The sequence below is a fragment of the Lonchura striata genome, chromosome 5 (assembly GCF_050655825.1).
Source record: "Lonchura striata isolate lonStrDom1 chromosome 5, ASM5065582v1, whole genome shotgun sequence".
Classification (NCBI taxonomy): domain Eukaryota; kingdom Metazoa; phylum Chordata; class Aves; order Passeriformes; family Estrildidae; genus Lonchura; species Lonchura striata.
In genome coordinates, this window is record NC_140707.1 from 4,538,060 (window position 1) to 4,551,765 (window position 13,706).

The following is a 13,706-nucleotide window of genomic DNA, read 5'->3' on the forward strand; positions in this document are numbered from 1 at the left end:
TTGTATGCACAATTTTATTTGCTCTTCTAGATACACTGCAAGTAGTTAGCACTTCCAGAAAAACCAGCAAACAAGCAAAACAAAAAAACTAAGAAAGCAAAACACATTTAGGTACATGAAAAAGGACTGGTTGGAAGGAAAATTGTTTCTCATTGATCTACCAAGCGGTTGGTGTTACCTTTAGTTTAACTTTACACACTGAGAACACTTGATTGAACAGCCTGCATTGACTCAAATTAATAGCAGGTTTTGCTATGTCACAGCTGTAAACTAGTTTTTCAATCCTAGAGTACAGTAAGTTATGTATTTCAAGATAAAAATCACAATGCAAATTGGAAGAAATTTAGTACTGCATGAGGTGTGCACACAATTAATTTACCTCTAGAAGTCAGTTTATGACTTTCCTCTACTAGGATTGCAGTAGCTGCTATAGCTTGAATGCACACTGGCCAGCCTTGATTTACTGGATCCCACATCTTTGATAAATAAGCCACGGGTCTCTTTACTCCTCCCCACTCTTGAAACAAAACCCTATGAGCTACCCCCTTTTTTTCATTTACATATAAATGAAAGGGTGTTGCTAGTGAAGGTAAGCTTAAAGTTGATATTGGGGCTAGTTTTAACTTCTTTTTTCTTAGTTTTTCATTACCCTTTTTGATCCATTTTATATCATCTCCCTCTGTCATTTTTTTTTATTCAAAAATTTTACTGTCTGTGTATATCCTTCAATCGACAATCTATAATATCCCAATAATCTGAGTATCTTTCTGATTTCCCCCTTTGAAGAGGGAGGGGGAAGGGATAGAATCCCTGTGTTTCAGTCTGGGTTGAGCTTCCAACTACCCTTACTAAGCAAGTGTCCAAGATATTTTACCTCTGATTCTACAAATTGCAGCTTCCCTTTTGATACCCTTAATCCTTTTTCCCCAAGAAAATTCAAAAGCTTTATAGTAGCCTCTCTAACTTCAGCTTCAGCTTCCCCAGAAAGTAAAAGATTATCCACATATTGGATAATTTGTATTTCAGGGGGAGTGGGGAAAGTTTGTAGTATTGTTTCTAAAGCTTGTCCAAATAAGTTTGGGGATTCTGTAAGCCCCTGTGGTAGTTTTGTCCATCTTAATTGCTGTTTTCTCCAGTTAGTGGGTCCTTCCATTCAGAATCAAAGATAACTTGCTCTCCTGGGCTAATGGGCAAGCCCAAAAGGCATCTTTAAGGTCCACTACACTAAACCACTGATGCTGGGGAGGAACTTTACTGAAAAGAGTATAAGGATTTGGTACCACTGGATAGCAGGTCTGAGTTCCTTTGTTAACCTCCCTTAAGTCTTGTACCAGTCTATAGCTCCCGTCAGGCTTCTTTACTGGGAGTATTGGGGTATTATGGGGAGACATACAAGGTTCTAATGTCCATCCTTTATTAGTCCTTCTATTACTGGCTTTAAACATTCCCGTCCTTCTAAAGGTACAGGATACTGCCGTACATGTATGGGACAATTTTTTTTTCCTCAGTTGTAATCTTTATGGGGTCAATATTTAATCTTCCCCTATTTCCCTCCCCAGCCCAAACTTCTTTGTTAATTCTTCTTCCATCCTCCTGGCCTAGTTTTAAAAGTCTAGCTGTCATCTTTCCATCTTCTGGAACAACCCCTATTCCTAATTTCACCTGTAAATCTTGTCCCAATAAATTGCTGCCTGCCCCTGGGACCAAAATTTAGTTTCTCCCTCTATTACCACATTTTTAATAACGGGTACTGTGAAACTCTCTCCTTTTGCTCCTGTTACTATTACGGTATCTTTGCTTACACTATAACCTTTTGGAATATTTAACATAAAGGTTCTTTTTGCCCCTGTGTCTACCACAAATTCCAATTCTTCTTCTTGGGGACCCACTCTTAAAATTATCTCAGCATTCCCCACCTGGACCCCACCTGCGCCCCCCCCTCGGCCCCATGGCCCCGCAAGGGGAATTTGGGGAGGTGGGAGTGGGGCAGCGCCAAGGCCGGGCCCCCCCGCGCTGTCCTGGCGGGAGCGGCTGCAGTGGGGACCGAGTGCGGGCGGGAGCGGCCGAGAGCCCAGCGCTGCCCCAGCCCGACCTGCCCCAGCTCCATCCCTGCCCCTGCGCTGGGATGCTGTGGGGCTGGGGGGAAGAGGGAGCCGGCAGTGGGTGCTGGGCCTGGGGGCAGGAGGAGAAGGGAAGGAGAAGCAGGCTTGAGGAACAGAATGGTCAAAGGATGCAAGTGGCAGGAGAGGGTGGGATTGTGCCAGAGAAGGAGGAATAGCAGGAGGAAGAGGAGTGTGAGGAAGAGTAGAGACACAAGAGGAGGAGGAGGAGGAGCAGAAAGAGGAAGCAGCAGAAGGTTCCACCCCTCCCTGTGTCTGCAGCCTCCCCCCAGCCCCAGGAGTGGTGCTCCCCCCACATGCAGCAGGTAACTGTGGAGCGGGATCCACGATTTTCATGGGGTGAATCTTGGTGTTTCTGAGCTTTCTTGGGCTAAATGTTGGTGCTTTGGTTTTATGTGGCAGCTGAATCTTTATCTTTTGAAGGAGGTTTTTGCTGAGTGGTGATGTTCGGGGAGTTTTTGATTTGTGTCTTGAAGTTTGTGGGATTTTTGGGCTGAATCTTGGTGTTTTGGAGGTTCTTACAGACACAGGATTCCCAATGACTTCCTGAGATGAACTTGGGCAAGGAGGAACCTCCAGTCCAAGGAGCTCTTCTCTTGTTTTTCCCTCAAACCAGGATTTGTCATTGCCAGGGCGTGGCTGGATGGAGGAGGAGGAAAAGTCCCGGAGATGCTGCAGGAGGAGGAGCTGCAAACCCAGCCCAGGGAGCTGCAGGGAGGAAAGAGCCCCCTGAGCCAGGAAGGCGGGCGGAGATCCAGCCAGAGCTCGGAGCTGGTGGAGAAGCCTCATGGCAGGGAGAAGCCCCACAAGTGCTTGGAATGTGGGAAGGGTTTCAGCCAGAGCTCCACCCTGATCTATCACCAGAGGATCCACACTGGGGAACGGCCCTATGAGTGCTTGGAATGTGGGAAGGGTTTCAGCCGGAGCTCCCACCTGATCCGGCACCAGAGGATCCACACTGGGGAACGGCCCTTCGAGTGTGGGAAATGTGGGAAGAGGTTTCGGACCAGCTCTGATGTCCTCAAACATGAGCGGATTCACACAGAGGAGAGGCCCTACCGCTGCCCCAACTGCGGGATGGGCTTCAACCGCAACTCCAGCCTCACTGAGCACCGGAGCATCCACACCGGGGAGAGGCCCTACGAGTGTGGGAAGTGTGGGAAGGGCTTCAGACACAGGTCTAGTCTGATCAAGCACCAGGTGATCCACACTGGGGAACGGCCCTATGAGTGCTTGGAATGTGGGAAGAGCTTTGGGTGGAGCTCTGCCCTGAGAATACACCAACGCTTCCACACTGGGGAGAGGCCCTACGAGTGTCCCCAGTGTGGGAAGAGGTTTCGGACCAGCTCCAGTGTCCTTCTACATGAACGGATTCACACAGAGGAGAGGCCCTTCCGCTGCCCCAACTGTGGGAAGGGCTTCAAACACAACTCCAGCCGCATCAGGCACCGGCGCATCCACACTGGGGAGAGGCCCTACGAGTGTGGGAAGTGTGGGAAGAGCTTCTCACAGAGCTTTCACTTGACCCAGCACCAAAGGAGGCACCACTAAAGGAAGCCCTGTGAGTGCCCCGCGTGAGGGAAGAGCTTGGAGTGAGGGAAGAGCTTGGTGTGCTGCTGCAGCTCCATACCTCATGGGAGGATCAGGGCTGGATGATCCCCAGTGAACCCCATTGGGCAGAGCCCTGGTGCCCCCATATAGGGAATAAAACAGAGAGTAAAGCAATGGAGCTGATAAAGGGGCCCGATATCTGAGGCCTGACTGAGCAGAAACTGTGGGAAACACAGACAGTTTAAGTCTCCCTGGGCAAGAAGAGGGGACAGTGGGGGGTGTTGCTATCATGCTGGCGTGGTAGTGTGGAGGAAGGGTTTTAGAAAGGTCTTGGGAATGGGAAACTGAGGAAAATATACATTTTTGTATGCCCCATTATTTTTGGAAAGTTTTGCTTCAGCATTTCTCTGTGAACCCCCTTCTCCCCACCCCTGAGCAGTTCCCATTTGACCTGACCCCTGGGTTGATTCTGATGCGCCTAAGCTGGACACTGTCTCCATTGTTTAGACCTTATCTCTTAATTTTGCTATATAAAACTGTATCTGGGCAGTAGCCCGGGGTCTTTGGTCCCTGCAACCGTTCAGGCAATACAATCTCTCTGGACTGTATACCACTGACCTCTCTTCGTCTCTTTATCTCCATCCCTAGCGGCGACCGAGGCACGCTGCCGCTCGGACCGTGCTAACCCAGCCGCTGCCTGGTAAGCCCAGGGCAGCGGGACCACGACAAAACCTCGGCCCCTGGAGGGGACAGCTAGCCGGAGGGTCCTGGGGGGCCGGGGAGGGACGGGGGACAGCTTCAAGTGACCCCCAAAAGCCGCAGGAGGTGGCAGGGGTGTGACAGAGGGGATGAGGGGGTGAGAAAGGGACAGAAGGGACATCAGAGTGTGGGAAACCACAGACTGAGGTATTGTTTATTAAGATATATATAAATAAGTTAGGAAACGGATTTGTGAGAAATCACAGACTGAGGATAGGAAACGGAGGGTGAGAAAATACAGACTGCTTACAGACTAAGGTATTGATTAGGAAACGAGGATACGCAAATAGCCTGCGGACACAACATTTGCAAGATAAGGAAACCAAACACACCTGGGGACTGATGATACAAGATAAAGATAACCTCCATTACTCACCGACTGCTTACGTAAACAAAAGGAAACTGCAAGCTTAAACAAAGGAGACCCCTCGGGAATTCATTGAAAGAACGGGATAAAAAGGAGGGCTGTTTGAATGAATCGGCGCGGCAGAGAGGGAGCAGAAACTCCCCCGCCGCCCAGCGCTGTCTTTGCTCATATCCTACTTGCTGTAATTAATAAAATTCTAATTGGATTATGATCCATTGTGGCGTAAATTTATAACAATTTCTGGTGTCGTGACTCGGATAAGGAACGGTGGGCTTTGGTCCTCCGGGGAGGCGCCCCGCGACATTTCGTGGTCCCGCGACCAATAGCTTACCCTAACCTTACCGACGAACCTAAAGTCTAGGATAATGAGCAAAGGAGAGACCGGTAAAAAATCCCATAAAAATCCTGTGCACGAGAGTCCGGACGAAGACGCAGGACGCGTAAGTAGTGAAATTATTCGCAGAGCGAAACTGTTCACGGTGAAATTTCTCACGGGTTTTCCGTTCGGGCGGGATTGGGTTTCCTGGAATATAACGAATGAGAGGTTCGATATACTGAGCCAAGCAAGTGTGGACTCTTAAGTACTGCGTTTTCCATCTCCCGCGAGGGACTGGGCCAGGAACAAGAGGAGCGAGTACGTGTGTGTGTGGAGATATTCCAGAAGATGGGGGCGAAGGGAAGCAAGCCTTCGACTCCCATGGGAAGGGTACCCACTGTACCAAAGGATACCCCTCTGGCATATATCTTAGATAATTGGAGATATTTCCCTGGAACCCTAGGGAAAGATAAGCAAAAAATGATAGAATATTGTACTAAGATATGGGGAGGGAAGAAGATTTCTAAAAATGTCTTTTGACCAGTTTATGGGTCAGAAAAAGATTGGGTAAGGCAGCAGTTAAACCTCTGGGTAAATAATAAAAAACTCCTTAACCCGGAGGGGAGACAATACGCAGAAGTGTGGCTAAAAAGACCGGGAGCTGGACTTTATCCGCTGAATGAAATAAAAACTAAACATAAGAAAAAGAAGGAAGAGTTAGACGAAACCCTTCTAACCCTCCCTCCTTACATCCCTCCTCCTGTTTCCGCAGCCCCTCCAGAGGTCTCCAGAGCACCCACTCCCTCACCAGAGTCAGAACAAGGGTCTCCCCCCGTTCCTAGACACGTAACTAGAAGTCAAAGAGGGGAAGCTCAGATGTACCCCCTAAGAGAAATACCCATGGGGGGACCTCAACCTGTGATTGGATATATTTCCGTCCCCTTAAACTCGGCTGACTTACGAGATTTTAAAAGAACCGAGATGGGAAGCTTAATTGAGGACCCACTCGGAGTAGCAGAAAGACTAGATCAATTTTTGGGACCAAGCCTTTATACTTGGGATGAGATGCAATCTATCCTTGGTCAATTATTCATTACCGAGGAAAGAGATATGATTAGACGAGCAGGAATGAGACTGGGATTCTCAACATGCTCAGGGACCTCAAGCAGATATTAAATGGCCACTCCAAAGACCTAATTGGAATAATCAGGATCCGGCGCTTAGAACTCATATGCAGGACCTGAGAACTATAGTAATTCAGGGGATTAGAGAAGCAGTACCCCGTGGGCAGAATATCAATAAAGCATTTAATGAAATGCAAAAGAATGATGAAAGCCCTACTGAGTGGCTGGAACGACTAAGGAAAGCCCTTCAGCTGTACTCTGGGGTAAATCCAAACGACCCTTTAGGGCAAATGCTCCTCAAAACTCAGTTTGTGGCAAAATCATGGGAAGATATCAGGAAGAAGATTGAAAAGTTAGAGAACTGGCAGAATAGAGGGTTAGATGAATTATTGAGGGAAGCTCAGAAAGTCTACGTAAGATGGGAAGAAGAGAGCAGCAAGCGACAAGTAAGAATGATGGTAGCAACAGTCAGAGAGGATCGCAAAGGGCGAACTGGTGAACACAGATCTGCTAGAATGAAACAAATAGAAAAGGAACAGAGGTGTTGTTTTTACTGTGGAAAAAAGGGACATATAAGGAAGAATTGCAGAGAAAGGATCAGAGATGAGGAAATATTGAAAACAGAATAGGGGAGTCAGGGGCTCTATATCTTAGGGGACCGGAGTCATCATGAGCCCTTGATAAAAGTAAAAATAGGTCCCCATAAACAAGAGTTCACCTTTTTAGTAGACACTGGGGCTGAAAAATCAACTATTAAGCAGATACCTGAGGGATGTAAAGTTTCCCCTGAAAAAGTACAAGTAACTGGGGCAAAAGGGGAACCCTTTAAAGTAAGCAAAATCAAAAATGTGGTATTCGAAACTGAAAATAAATTTGGAATGGGTGAACTCTTGCTCGTCCCTGAAGCAGAATTTAACCTGTTAGGACGAGACTTAATTATTGAATTGCAATTAGAAATTAAAGTGAAAAATCAAGAGTTGGCAGGGTCTGCTTATCCTTTGACCGTGGATGATCAAAAACAAATTAACCCCAATGTCTGGTACTCTCCGGACACAATTAGTAGACTGGAAATGCCACCGATTAAAATCCAAATTTCCGAACCTCACATACCTGTGAAGGTAAGGCAATATCCCATATCCTTAGAAGGACGAAGAGGATTGAAGCCAGAAATTGATCGATTATTGGCACAAGGAATCTTAGAGCCCTGTATGTCACCCTTTAACACCCCCATTTTGCCTGTAAAGAAACCAAATGGGAAATATCGGCTCGTACATGATCTAAGGGAAATAAACAAAAGAACTATTACTCGGTTCCCTGTGGTAGCAAACCCATACACATTGCTAAGCAAACTAGGACCCCATAATTCCTGGTATAGTGTGATTGATTTAAAGGATGCCTTTTGGGTCTGTCCACTGGCAGAAGAATGCCTAATTATTTTGCCTTTGAATGGGAAGACATAGAGACGGGCTGGAGACAGCAATTAAGATAGACCGTGCTCCCCCAAGGGTTCACTGAGTCCCCTAATCTGTTTGGACAGGCCCTAGAAGAGCTCTTAACAGAATATCAAGTACAAATGGGGAATGTGCTGTTACAATATGTAGATGATCTGCTCATAGCGGGGAATAATAGGGAGAATGTAAGAAAAGAAACCATTCGACTCCTAAACTTTCTTGCACAAAAGGGACTACGGGTATCACAGGAAAAGTTACAATTTGTAGAGGAAAAAGTAAAATATCTGGGACATTATCTGTTTAACGGCCAGAAGATACTAGATCCAGAGCGTATTAAAGGAATTCTGGAATTACCTATGCCTGTCACTAAGAGGCAAATTCGGCAGGCATTAGGGCTATTTGGGTATTGTAGACAATGGATAGAGAACTACAGCTTTAAAGTTAAATTCCTATATGAACAACTGCTTAAAGACAAAATACCCAAGTGGACTCTTCAGGATCAAGAGCAGTTTGCCAGCCTTAAAAGGGAGCTAAGCCAAGCACCAGTTTTAAGTCTCCCGGATTTAAAACAGCCATTCCATTTATTTGTTAACATACATGAAGGAACGGCATTCGGAGTATTAACTCAGGAATGGGCCGGACAAAAGAAACCAGTGGCATACTTATCAAAGCTGTTAGACCCTGTGAGCAGGGGTTGGTCGAGTTGTTTACAGATCATTGTTGCTGCTGCCCTATTGCTTGAGGAACAAACCGCATTACTTTTAATGGAGAAGTTGTCTTATATGTGCCTCATAACATCAGGGGAGTGTTACAACAAAAAGCAGAAAAATGGCTTACAGATAGCCGAATATTAAAGTATGAGGGAATACTTATAGAATCCTCTAAATTATCTTTAAAAACTACTGGAGCAGTTAACCCCGCTGAGTTTTTATATTCAGGAGAAGGTAATGAACCATTACACGATTGGTTTCAAACAATTGAACAACAAACACGCATTAGGTCAGACTTAGAAGAAGAAGAACTACAATGTGGAGAAGTATTATTCATAGATGGGTCATCACGAATAGTAGAAGGTAAACGATTGTCTGGATATGCCATCGTTAAATGGGAAAAAGGGGAATTTAAGACAAAAGAATCCGGCTCCCTGAGTGCCAGTTGGTCGGCTCAAGCCTGTGAGCTATATGCATTGTGGAAAGCATTAGTGTTACTGAAGGGAAAGGATGGGACTATATATACAGACTCACGTTATGTGTTCGGAGTAGTACACACCTTTGGGAAAATATGGGAGGAAAGGGGATTTGTTAACTCCCAGGGAAAAGAACTGATACACCCGGAATTAATTCGGCAAGTTCTGGGGGCATTGAAAATGCCAAATAAAATAGCAGTTGTACATATAAAAGGACACCAGCGAGGTACAAGTTACCAAGTTGGGGGAAATAATGCAGCTGATATAGAGGCAAAACGAGTGGCAGGCAATTATAATATAATTTTGACTATGCAACAAGTACCTATTAGTAAAAATTTGAGTTTTTAGTCTGCGGAAAAAGAAAAACTAGAACAAATAGGAGCTAAGGAATGGGATGGGAAATACATATTGCCAGACGGGAGAGAAGTCTTGCCAAAGGGCATAGCACTTGAAATATTTTCAAAAATACACAGTAAAGCACACTGGGGAACTCAGGCGTTAGTTGATAATTTTAATCAACAGTTTGCCTGTATAGGCGTATATAATATAGCAAAGACAGTTACAGCAGCCTGCGAGACCTGTCAAAAGGTTAATCGAAACAACATAAAACAAAGACCTCTTGGAGGACGTTCCCCCGCATACCGACCATTCTCACATATACAAGTAGATTTTACTGAACTACCTAGGGTGGGGCGTTAAAAATATTTATTAGTAATGGTGGATCACTTAACACATTATGTTGAGGCTTTTCCTACCTCCAGGGCAACCGCTAACCAAGTCACTAAAGTGTTACTTGAACACGTTATACCTTGATATGGAGTACCTGAGGTAATCGACTCAGACAGAGGAACACATTTTGTATCAAAAATTGTTAAAGATCTGACAGAAAACTTGGGTATAAAGTGGGAATACCATACACCATGGCATCCACAAAGTTCAGGAAAAGTTGCAAGGATGAGTGGAGAAATTAAAACTATTTTGACTAAATTAATTATAGAAACCAAATTATCATGGATTAAATGCCTACCCATGGCACTATTAATTCTCAGAACCAGACCCCGAGCAGATGTAGGAATATCAGCATTTGAAATGGTGTATGGAATGTCCTACAGAATTGAAAGCCCACAAACAAATGTTTTAATTAGAGACCGTGTGATTAATGAATATGTTTCATAATTAGCAAAACATCGTAACCATCTTTGGGAATGTGGACTGATTGTGCAACGACCCCCACTGGACTTAAAAATACACAACGTTAAACCTGGGGATTGGATATTGATTAAAGTGTGGAAAGAAGAAACCCTAAAGCCCAATTGGGAGGGACCTTATCTTGTTTTGTTGACAACAGAAACAGCCGTCCGGACTGCTGAGCGTGGATGGACTCATGCCAGCCGCCTTAAAGGCCCAGTAACGAGACCTCACTGAAAAGTAATCAATACCCCAGGTGACACCAAGATAACCCTGAAAAGATAACATAATGATAAAGACGTTATTTTATTTTTTTGCTGCATTACCTTTTGGTATAAAGTGTGTATTGCTGTTTATATATGCTATAATTACTTCTTTTTTTATCTATTATATATGGAAGCGTACAAAGTGTGTAGAAGGAAATTGCTAGACATATGTAGCCACACCATAGTGAATATAGAAGGTATGCTGATGTAAATAATATATATGTACTCTAAATATACGAATTTGTGGTAATGATATAAACTGTAATTGTTATCCGTCTGCTTGTTTTAGGTATAAGGTATGCCAAGATAAATGGTGAACACACTGTGAAGGTGGATACCTTTCCAACGAACCAGTCCCCCTTTGTGGTTGAAATCTTGGCTATAAAGTGTAGAGGGGAAGTACTAACTGTGTCTTGCTTTGCCCCATTAGTTCTAGCTGCAAAGTGGGAAGCCTATATAAACAGGCAGAAATCCCGAAACAGCTGTTCTCCTGAAGAATTCTCTTGCTGCCGAGAAGATGATACCCCCCCGTGACTCGACGCAACCGAGTCGATGGGTGAGGCAAAAGAGGAACAAACTGTGGAGAAAAGAATCAGAACAATGGGACGCAGAGGCAGCAACGGTCGAACTTCCCCAGGATTGGTAAAAATATACTTAAATTGGCAAAATTGACAGACACCCTTTTTCCTGGTATACCGTTACTCTTGATATTGATAATAACCCAGGCAGAAGGGGGAAATCCTCATGAACCATTTCAATGGGAACTAATATCTTGGGAAGGAACGAGAACAATAGCCACTTTTAGCAAACCAGGTCCACCTGAATTCATAGTAAAACTTTGTGATTTAGTACCAATACATTGTGTAAAAGGACCTCCATTTTATATATGCCCGGCCTCTGGACCGTCTTACTGTAATTATCCTGGACATTATTATTGTGGTTATTGGGGATGTGAAACAATAGCCTTGGGCTGGTCGGTAAAGGCTCCTGATAAATATATAAAAGCAACCTAGACTCCTAACGAATGTGTGCCTGAACAAACAGTTGTAGATCTTACAGGTCTGCGTGACAATTATGTAGCTCCTTGTGACAAGGAAGTCTGTACCTACATCAAATTTCAAGTATTACATCCCCTAGAAGACAAGTGGTTAGTGGGACGAACATGGGGAATATGGGTCTATGGAGGAATTCCTAAAGACTTGGGAGGGCACTTTCTCATAAGAAAAGTTAAAATACCACATGATTCACTCCCTGTTGGGCCGAATAAAGTATTGAATTTACCCACTTCCCCTACAAAAAAGATTGTCCCCGCAAGTGTTACAACCACTCGTCCCAACTCCCTATCAGTAACAGATCGAATAACTAATGACAGGGTGACAGTTAGGGATTCAGGAGCGTCAAAATCCAAAGACCCTTTATGGGATTTAATGCAAGCCTCTTATCGTACCCTTAATCAAAGCAAACCAAATATAACTAAGGAGTGCTGGTTATGTTATAATGTTAGACCACCATATTTTGAGGCAATTGGAAAACCAGATAAGATTCAATGGTCTAGTGGTTCAAACCCACGAGAATGTCCATGGAATGACCAAAAAAACCATACGCAAGGAATTACTATTCAATTAGTAACAGGTCAAGGAAAATGTATCAGTACAGTGCCCAAAGATTATCAGCCTCTGTGTAACCAAACAACAATAATCACTACAAAAACTATAGAGAGACACAAGAAGAGAAATGACAAATGGGCTATCCTGGCACCAGGAGCTAAATGGGTTTGTTCAGACACCGGAGTAACGCCTTGCCTATCCCTAAAAGTGTTTGATCAATCTCAGTTTTGTATACAGGTGATTATAGTTCCTCGTCTTATCTATCACACCTCTGAGGAGGTGTTACGCCACTTTGAAGGAGACCTGAATATACAAAAACGAGAACCAATTACGGTGGTAACCTTAGCTACACTGCTGATAGCGGGTGGAGTTGGAACAGGTACAGGCATAGCCTCCTTAGTAAAAAGTCAGGAACTACAAAGTTTACAGATGGCTGTAGATGAAGATTTAGCAAAAATAGGACAATCTATCCAAAATTTAGCCACTTCAGTAAAGTCTTTATCAGAAGTAGTATTGCAAAATAGAAGGGGATTAGATCTGTTATTCCTAAAAGAAGGAGGATTATGTATAGCTCTCAATGAAGAATGTTGCTCTTTTGCTGACCATACAGGAGTAGTCCAGGATACTATATCTGAACTCTGGAAAAGGTTAAATCAACGTAAAAAAGATCGTGAGGTGGGCAGGTCATGGTATGAAAATTGGTTTAATGTTTCACCTTGTTTAACCACTTTGTTATCTGCCTTAGCAGGACCACTGATTATATTGATTCTGGGATTTATATTTGGGCCTTGTATATTACGCTGTATTTTACACTATGTTAAAAAACGATTTGACATAGCTAAACTACTTATTTTAACTACGAGGTCGGGGGCAAAATATAAAAGTGCATCTATTGATGAGGATGAAGATTGTTGTGAATGTATTGTGCCACGTGGGGGCTACGCCTATTGTAATTGTGAAGTATTACCTTGTGAGTGCTATGATAAATGTTTAGATTGTGGAAGAAGGTTTATTTGCAATAGCGAGATTGAAAGCAGCGTCTAATAAACAATAATGGGATAAAACAAGAAAATGGGGGTAATTGTGGGAAACCACAGACTGAGGTATTGTTTATTAAGATATATATATAAAGCTAGGAAATGGATTTGTGAGAAATCACAGACTGAGGATAGGAAACCAAGTGTGAGAAAATACAGATGGCTTACAGACTAAGGTATTGTTTAGAAAACAAGGATACGCAAATAGCCTGCGGACACAACATTTGCAAGATAAGGAAACCAAACACTTACACCTGGGGACTGACGATACAAGATAAAGATAACCCCCATTACTCACTGACTGCTTACATAAACAAAAGGAAACTGCAAGCTTAAACAAAGGAGACCCCTCGGGAATTCATGGAAAGAAAATGGGATAAAAGAGGACCGTTTAGACAAATCGGCGCGGCAAAAGAGAGAGCAGAAGTCCCTTTACCGCCCAGCGCTGTTTTACTCGTATCCTACTTGCTGTAATCAATAAAATTCTAAATTGGATTATGACCCGTTGTGGCGTAAATTTATAACATAAGTCAATCCTCCTAATCTGCCTTTTTCTAAGAGAAGCACTAAACAAATCATATGCTGCTTGCCTTTCCATGATTACGTCGGTACCGTTGCTGGCTCCTTCAGGCTTCGGCAGCACGTATCGGCTGAGCTTGCCTCTACGGTCACTCAGGGCGTGGAGCAGAGCGTTTGGCCTCTTTTCGATATCTCGCCGTCCTTCCAGCTGCAGG

At 44.0% G+C, this 13,706-nt stretch overlaps 1 protein-coding gene across 1 annotated transcript in view; it reads left to right on the forward strand.

The window, feature by feature from the left end:
* The window catches only part of LOC146767152 (uncharacterized), a 221,295-nt gene extending 207,822 nt beyond the window's left edge, over window positions 1-13,473 (forward strand). The window contains 1 exon segment of the mRNA XM_085581093.1: window positions 3,257-13,473. Coding sequence (XP_085437219.1) covers window positions 3,257-3,671 — 415 coding nt within the window. The 3' untranslated portion in view covers window positions 3,672-13,473.
* Window positions 13,474-13,706: the final 233 nt, after the last annotated feature.